The sequence below is a fragment of the Lampris incognitus genome, chromosome 16, assembly GCF_029633865.1.
Source record: "Lampris incognitus isolate fLamInc1 chromosome 16, fLamInc1.hap2, whole genome shotgun sequence".
Taxonomy (NCBI): Eukaryota; Metazoa; Chordata; class Actinopteri; order Lampriformes; family Lampridae; genus Lampris; species Lampris incognitus.
In genome coordinates, this window is record NC_079226.1 from 42,645,169 (window position 1) to 42,654,277 (window position 9,109).

Consider the following 9,109-nt stretch of genomic DNA (forward strand, 5'->3'; position numbering starts at 1 on the left):
GACCATATTCATTAAGTGTTAGTAAGGGAGAATAACTCTTCTTGTGGTACTACCACCTTATAAAGGCCATACTAAGCAAAGCATATTGAGATGGTACTACTAATAAGCAATACTTCTGAGGTTATAGAGGGAAAACTCATAGCTAATGGCTTACTGGTTGTAAAATAAGGCCATGCAGAATAAGGCATTAATGAGTATGTAATAATGACCAATCAAGAGCCAATATGTTGCTAATAAGCACCTAATTAATGGTGACTACGTTCCCCATACTAAAGTGTTACCAAATCTTGTTTCAGTTTCTTGGAGTAACACATTTAATTAAGAGGATTTGAGTTATTATTTTTTTGGGGGGGGGGGGTAACGTAAATAATAGGCTGAGCCACACTCCATACCAGCTGGTGGCGCTAATGCACCAATTCGTTGTTTGCCAACCGCCAGGAAACGCCAAGAAGAAGCCGAAGAAGAAGCAGTAGTAGAAGAAGAGGAGGATTAACGTTGACCTTTTACAGTCGACGTCCTCATTGCTGCAAGAGACGCGTCGAGTGAGACTTGAGAGGAAAGAAATGATGCGTGGGATCGTGAGGAGCGTCAGTGGCCGGGTCGTCCCTGCTCTGCGGGGCGCCACCATCAGCCAGAGGGCCAACCTCTACACCAAGCCAGCCAAGGATAAGCTCGGGGCTGCCGTAAGTTGAGCCGTGCCGTCCGTTAGCCGTGCTAACGCCCGCTAGCTCCGCTGCCGGTGGACGGCGAGGAGCGGGCCGCCCTTCACCCGTCAGGTCACGCCCGTCTGGTCGCGTCTGTTAAGCGTGTTGCCACGCGTGGGTCCCGAGCGAGCCTCGCTGGCTTCTCATGGATAAGTAGACCCGCTGGCCGCTGGCTGGCGGGTCTGACCCTTTAGTCGAGCGGTTAGCGACGTCTCCCTCGGTGCGGGCGACACGGGTTCGCTTCCCGGCCGCGGCAGTTCCCGTGGTTGCGTCGTCCCCCCCGAATTCGCTACGGTACGTTTGGTTTGTGTGCCTGCTGAACCTGCGCAGGGCGGGTTCTCTGCGGGGCGGTAGAAACGCCAGCGCGGCTCGGCTGTGAAGGACCGGGACGTGTTCTTAAGGGATCGGCAGTCGTGTCAGTTGTACCGGACTGGAGCCGCTGCAGTGGCTCTGGACACACGCTGGGAGTCCTGGTCGACCTTTGGGAACCGGGCGTCGCTGCTCACCACTGCTTATGGAGCTTGTTAGGTCCCCCCCCCCCCCTCCTCCCCCCCCCCCATAGCCCAAATAAAACCTGTTGTATTCAGCAGGCGACGGGCGACTGATGAGGAAACTAAAACGCGGAAACCTGTAAATTCAAACGACGCTGCAGATGATGTCGCTCTTATAGGCAGTTGGGTAACACTTCAGTATGGGGAACGTAGTCACCATTAATTAGGTGCTTATTAGCATGCACATTAGCAACATATTGGCTCTTAATTGGTCATTATTACGTACTCATTAATGCCTTATTCTGCATGGCCTTATTTTACAACCAGTAAGCCATGAACTATGAGTTTTCCCTCTATAACCTCAGAAGTATTGCTTATTAGTAGTACCATCTCAATATGCGTTGCTTAGTATGGCCTTTATAAGGTGGTAGTACCACAAGAAGAGTTATTCTCCCTTACTAACACTTAATGAATATGGTCTGTTCTTACATAACAACACACACAACTACAAGTGTTCATAGTGTTAAATTACTGTAAATTAAGTTTTTGTTACTTAGAATATGTTCCCCATACTAAAGTGACATCTTGATCATTACTAATTCACTAGTAATTAAGGTTTTGTTACTTAGAATATGTTCACCATACTAAAGGGACATCTTGATCATTACTAATTCACTAGTAATTAAGTTTTTTTACTTAGAATATGTTCCCCATACTAAAGTGTTACCGGCAGTTGTTGCGAGATCATTTACGATGGTGTGCACTGACTGTGGGGGAGCACCGCTGTCATGATGCCGGTTACTTGCAGACGAGCTGCCAGATGGTAGAAAGCTGTAGGTACGATTCCAGTCGGCACCAGTAAGGAATGAAGGACATGGTCTCCTAAAAGTGCTATGACTGATTCATCTCTACCATTAAGCGTTTTGCTTTAAGATGTCAAGCTTAGTGGCTGCACACATCTCTCTAGTCTTTACCAGTGTCCGCAAAAAGTATGGATTAAATTATTAAGAACAACTTTTTTCAATATATTATTATATAATTTAATTGCTGTAAGACTAGCCTTTCAGCCGTTTATTTACTATATATAATATGTATAATTACTACGAGTCGCCTTTCAGTCGTTTACGTGTTCCGCTGAGATCTGTCAAATTATATTGGCGTCCTTCAGCTCACTGGTACCTGTTTCTGGCCTTTGCTTACAGTTTGACTGTAATGTTGCCGTGTAATAAAACATCACACTGATGGACAAACGATAAGCGGCAGTGATCAACTTGACTCCTTTATTTCAAATGAACTGACCGTTTCTATGACGACTTCTCTTCCAGGAAACTGCTGTTGGACTGGGGATGTTCGCCTTCGCGATCCTGGGACCATCTGGGTGGATTCTAGCCCACCTGGACGACTATAAGAAGAAGGAATAAGATGGACCTTTTTAACCCTTAACCTGGTGCACCCAGCTTATTGTCATCCCTACTCCAGTAAAAACCCCGGACCACCATGATCAGCACGTGCAGGAAGCTAAGAAGAAGCGAGGGATCACATTTAAACACACGACTCTCCTACCTCTGCCGACCGTTTACTAACCTTCATTGATCATTTCACACAAAAAAGGCTGTCAAACAGTGGCTTTGTAACCTCAGCTGTAGTACATCTGGAAGCTCTTTACAAGGAGTCACAACGACATTAAATTATGTTGAAATTCAGATGTGTACGTTGTCTATCTTGTGGAGCTCGGGAAGAAACCCAACACACAACTTGGCAGCCAAAGTGGACTGGTGTTAAGTCAGATCTCAGGTTTGACTATATGCAGCTTCTGGTGTGAAGGCATAGAAAAAGCACTGACTCACAACCCTTACTTGCATGCAGTCAGCTGAGAGCAGTGAGGGGATTAGAGGTGGCTGCTCTGGCGAGACCGAGGTGGCATCAGGTGTGTGTTTAAAAGTGCGAGTGAGGACTAAAAGCTCAGTTACCCTCGTAAAGTTAGAGCTCCGCTTCTGACGCCTCTGCAGCAACCCATGGCCCGATTTCATGAGGTCGTTGTACCACCGTGGCAGTCCTGTCAGCAGGAGGCAGTAAGTCACATACCTGTACAGCCAAACCTGTGGCCGTGAAGTGGATCTGAACTGCTCTTGACAAGAAGTACAATTATCTGTTTGTAATTTACTTTCCACCCCAGCAAGGCACAAGGGCGGGTGCGCCGTGGCTTCGGAAAGTATTCGCACCCCTTCACCTTTTGCACACTACGATGTTGTAGATTTAACTTTAAATGGATAAAATTGCCACGTTTGCCAGTCTACAGTCGGTAACCCACACTGACAAAGTCAAAAAAACGTCTTTACACATTTTTGCAAATCTATAAAAAAAGAAATCTCATTTCTATCAGTATTCACGTCCTTAAGTCAGCACTTTGCAGACGCCCCTTTGGCAGCAGTGACAGCTGCGAGTCATCTTGGGGAAGCCTCTACAGGCTTTGCAGGCGCTCTTACAGTCAGAGTCTTGTGCTGAAGCCACTCCAGCGTGGTCTTGGCCGTGTGCTCTGGGTCATTGTCGTGCTGAAAGGGGAACCGTCGCCCCAGTCTGAGGTTGCCTGCACTCCGGAGCAGGTTTTCCCCCAAAGACCTGTCTGTATTTGGCTGCACTCATCCTCCCCCAACTCTGACCAGTCTCCCTGTCCCTGCTGCTGAGAGGCAGCTCCACAGCATGATGCTGCCACCGCCCTGCTTCACCGCGGGCATGGCCAGGTGAAGAGCAGCGCCTGAGCTAGTCAGCCGTGGTGCTTGGAGTTCAGCCCAAAGACTTCAGTTTTGGTCTCATCTGGCCAGAGTGTCTTCCCCTCGTGCTGTGTCTTAAACCGCCTTTATTTCAAATAAACCTACAACAGAGAAGGGGCCTGAATACTTCCTGAAGCCACGCAGCTGTGTCGTCTGACCAGCAATCACTCTGTGCATAACTGAATAATGATGATAATTATTATTAATGATAATTATGACGATGAGCATCCTCGTTCTCATAATTATCATTAGCAACAGTTATCACATGCACGTGTCTTCTGGTTAAGTAGCGCTTTAAGCTATTCGGTCACCCAGGGTTTTACTATTAGGGTAGGCCTTGACTACCTCCTCAGGGTAACAGCGTCCTGGCAGTATGACACCCATCAGCTGACAACTTGTGAGACTTCACTGACGTCCCGATTCGGTGACGTCATCGCACGCCGTGCAGTCCAGACAGCCTTGCAGCGTCAGCGGTGCCGCCTCCGACCAGAAAGCCGAAGGAAGTCCAGGTGTCTTCTCTTCTTCTTCTCACTAAACATGTCCAGATGAAGTGACTCGGTCGTGGCTGAACTGGATCTTCTGGTTCACAATAGTCAGTTCACACGTTTTGTTTCACCACGTGCTGTATGGTCGGAGAGCTCATGAAGTCAGCTTGTCAGACATGTACAGGTGAGAAGGAAAACCCCATGACTGACAAAGTAGGAGCCATTGTGTGGTCATCGTTTAGTCAAAAGCTCACAGCATATGACGCGTCGCACCTTTTAGGATAGGCGTCCTGTCCATTGGGGACGCTGGGGACGTGTCCCCACCACTTATTGTTGTGGTCCATTTCGTCCCCAGCACTGCCTGAAAGCCTTTAGTCAGTTGAACTTAGTGATGAATAAAATGACGTTGGCACATCTGACGTCATTAAGAGAGGACCCAGCATGCTTACTGACCAGTAAATCTACAGGCCTTAACATAAGACAGACACACAAACACACACACTACAATCACACAGCAGAACAGTAGCAACACCCACATCTCAGGCTTGAGGTGGACTTTATCTGCTGGTGTGGTCTTTAAGCTGGGTGTGTATCTGTGACCTGTCAACAGGAAGCAGTCAGGTTTCCAGTTCTGCCCATCCAACAAAGAAACATGCATGGACACATCGGCTGTGCGGCTATTTAAATAGCCTTAATGCTAACCTGGACCACAGCACGCTGTCAAAAACCCACCTCAAGCTCGTGCAGCAAAGGTCCTGATGTGGATTCTAACTGGGGACACAGCAGTCCGGCCTGAGTGCACATGGTATGCCCTTAAGTGGTTGGGCCGCCATGATGCCCTGTGGAGATTTCCAAACGTGTGTTGTGTTTTTACCCCACAGCTTTTGACGAACATCCTTCTGATGACGTTGTGGTCGCTCTTTCCTGTGTTCATTGTTGCAGGAGTTACACAACTGTAAGTCACACACACACACCATGACGCACTTCTTAGGAAAGCCTATGAGCTCTACTTCTGATGTGACACTCGCTTGTTGTGCAACATGTGAGTCAACCCGAGAGCCTGGCTCAGAGGTACTGGGAAGTCGGCGCCATCTGCAGACCCAATGACATGGGGAGAACAGAAGGACCACGTGACGGACTGTTACTTCTGTCCGACCAATGAATCTGTTCTCTGCTAAAATAAGACGTCTATTTAATACCCCAACCTGCCTCCAGCCATGACACCAGGGCCACAGGGAGACAGTTTGGCAGTACTGAAGCCGGCGGAGACATGGAGCCTAGATGAGGCAGATGAAGATGCCACACCGCATCAGCCAGATGTGGAAAACGGCACTGATCCACATGTTGAACTACTTGGTCCAAGGTTGTAAGGATGGGGTTTGCTCTCACCAGGCGCACTGACATTGGCGGATTGTTCAGGCTTTGTGTTGTGAACCTGAACATGTGTACCCAGAGCAGGACAAGGGGTTCAGATAATGGATGGGGGTATATATATATATATATATATACACTACCGTTCAAAAGTTTGGGATCACCCAAACAATTTCGTGTTTTCCATGAGAAGTCACACTTATTCACCACCATATGTTGTGAAATGAATAGAAAATAGAGTCAAGACATTGAAAAGGTTAGAAATAATGATTTGTATTTGAAATAAGATTTTTTTTACATCAAACTTTGCTTTCGTCAAAGAATCCTCCATTTGCAGCAATTACAGCATTGCAGACCTTTGGCATTCTAGCTGTTAATTTGTTGAGGTAATCTGGAGAAATTGCACCCCACGCTTCCAGAAGCAGCTCCCACAAGTTGGATTGGTTGGATGGGCACTTCTTTGAGCAGATTGAGTTTCTGGAGCATCACATTTGTGGGGTCAATTAAACGCTCAAAATGGCCAGAAAAAGAGAACTTTCATCTGAAACTCGACAGTCTATTCTTGTTCTTAGAAATGAAGGCTATTCCATGCGAGAAATTGCTAAGAAATTGAAGATTTCCTACACCGGTGTGTACTACTCCCTTCAGAGGACAGCACAAACAGGCTCTAACAGGTACTATTTAATGAAGATGCCAGTTGGGGACCTGTGAGGCGTCTGTTTCTCAAACTAGAGACTCTAATGTACTTATCTTCTTGCTCAGTTGTGCAACGCGGCCTCCCACTTCTTTTTCTACTCTGGTTAGAGCCTGTTTGTGCTGTCCTCTGAAGGGAGTAGTACACACCGGTGTAGGAAATCTTCAATTTCTTAGCAATTTCTCGCATGGAATAGCCTTCATTTCTAAGAACAAGAATAGACTGTCGAGTTTCAGATGAAAGTTCTCTTTTTCTGGCCATTTTGAGCGTTTAATTGACCCCACAAATGTGATGCTCCAGAAACTCAATCTGCTCAAAGAAGTGCCCATCCAGCCAATCCAACTTGTGGGAGCTGCTTCTGGAAGCGTGGGGTGCAATTTCTCCAGATTACCTCAACAAATTAACAGCTAGAATGCCAAAGGTCTGCAATGCTGTAATTGCTGCAAATGGAGGATTCTTTGACGAAAGCAAAGTTTGATGTAAAAAAAATCTTATTTCAAATACAAATCATTATTTCTAACCTTGTCAATGTCTTGACTCTATTTTCTATTCATTTCACAACATATGGTGGTGAATAAGTGTGACTTTTCATGGAAAACACAAAATTGTTTGGGTGATCCCAAACTTTTGAACGGTAGTGTATATATCAACACAGGGGCAACACAAACCGTATTATTCTTTGTTGAGTTCAACAAAGAATCATACGGTTTGTGTTGCCCAGCGTCACGCCCCTAATTTCGGCTGCCAATCAGATGGGGAAACATTCAAACTATAACAACCAATGGGGTAGGTAGCTCTGGTGCACAGCAACCAATGGCGGAGTAGAAAACATTACACCCAGCGGGGTAAGGGGCCGGGGCTTGTTTGGAAAAGCATCTAGGGACCAGGGCTCTGCTGAAACAGCCTACATTTAGAATATAACAAGGTCATTTATGTGAATTATATAGTGGGGTGGTGTTGGGGCACAGTTGGAAGGACAGGCAGTTAAAATATAAAAAAATATATAAAAACAACTCTAATAACTGTCTCATGTGTATCATCTAATGGGGGGGGGGGGGAAAGATGTTTCACTTGTAGTTACAGAGGAGGTATGTTTTTCGGTGTCTACAGCTGGTGGCCAATTCGTTTCTATCATTCAAGGTGGACAAATCAGGTCTGCAAATAATAAAATAGTCACATCTTCTACCTCTAACTGAATATGCACTGCTCTTTGTGAGGGTTTTCCATGAGACAGAATAACTGATATTCTTGTCTACCAATAACCACGTGTGGCGGCTTAAGGCCGCTGCATGTTTCGCATGCTCATGTCTGAAGCTACTCATATGGGCGATAAACCTCATTTTAAAAGGGCCTTCTGTTCATCCCACCTCAGTGTCCACATTGCAGTTGTCTTCTCCTGTCACCGATGCCTGGTAGATGACTCCCTCTGTCTGGCATTTTCCTTCTAGAGGACACGATAAGGCAGTTGCAGTTGGAGGTGTTGGGTTGTGGTGAGGGTGGGTGTGCCTTGGCCATGATGTTTGTGTTGTGGGATGAAATAACCTGCTGAACATCTGGCCTGCAGCTGTTGCTCATTTTGAATGTGTTCCTGTTGAATATTTTTCTCAGTTGATGGTCTGGGGTAAAGCGCTCATCCAAAAGCTTGAAAATTTGTTTTGCAATATTAGACGCCACACGGTGGCGCTGTAGGGAGGATTATACCAGGTGATGTTCCGCCTTCTGCTGCGGTTTTTGGTTTTGGATTTTGCTGGCTGTCACTAATTGGTGGTGGATTGTACTTAAGTGTGAAATCATATCCACATGTCTGTAAGGCTTCCTGGTATGGGGGGGGGGGCTTCATTAAAGATGGCTTCGCTGGATGATAAACGAGATTATTTTGTTTATGCTCACTGGGGTATTTTTCCAGATGGAGGGCGGATGACTGCTTTCTGTGTGGATGTATTGCAGTATGTTGTTGGGCTTCATGTATAGCCTGTATGTACCATTTCTAAGGTCTAATAAGATGTCGAGGAAGTCAGTCTGTTTTTTATTAGCCTCAATTGAAATTTTTAGTCCATTGTTTGCAAATATACTACACATTCTCTTGCCGGTTTGTTGCAGACTGCCAGCCCGTCGTCTCTATATAGCCCCACGTTGATGTCTAGTGGGATGCATTTTGTTTGTCTGCTCTGGACACTTCCCTAGGGTGCCGTTAGAGGGCGCCGGTGTTTATGTATTGGGCATCACTGTTTCCGGGTTGTCTTATTCTGCCCTCTCTTTCTGGAATAAAGCCGGATCACGTCACAATGAAAGTCCGCTTCGCTCCTGTTATTTTAATACGTACGTCAAGTTTAGTAGAGAGAAGTCGGTGACTTCCGTCTGTGAATCTAACAAACTGGCGACGAGTACGGTACCCCTGAATTTCCATACAACGCTGTGGTAACGAAGAATCCGCGTTAGCAAGTTAGCAACGTGTGGCTAGGTTAACAGTTGTAACCGGTTATTTTCTTGCCCGGTGCGGGATTCGATACGGGGTGTACTGCACCACAAGGCGGCATCACTAACCGCTCGGCTAAAGGGTCAGACCCGTTAGCTAGCTTGGGGCTAACGTGTC

General features: G+C 46.5%; 1 protein-coding gene across 1 annotated transcript; it reads left to right on the forward strand.

Moving 5' to 3' along the window:
• The first annotated feature begins 482 nt into the window (after positions 1-482).
• On the forward strand, positions 483-2,898 carry LOC130126758 (cytochrome c oxidase subunit 8A, mitochondrial). Its single transcript, XM_056296380.1, has 2 exons — positions 483-683; positions 2,521-2,898. Exons 1-2 carry the CDS (start codon positions 564-566, stop codon positions 2,614-2,616), a joined length of 216 nt encoding a protein of 71 aa, XP_056152355.1. The 5' UTR covers positions 483-563; the 3' UTR covers positions 2,617-2,898.
• The last annotated feature ends 6,211 nt before the right edge of the window (positions 2,899-9,109 follow it).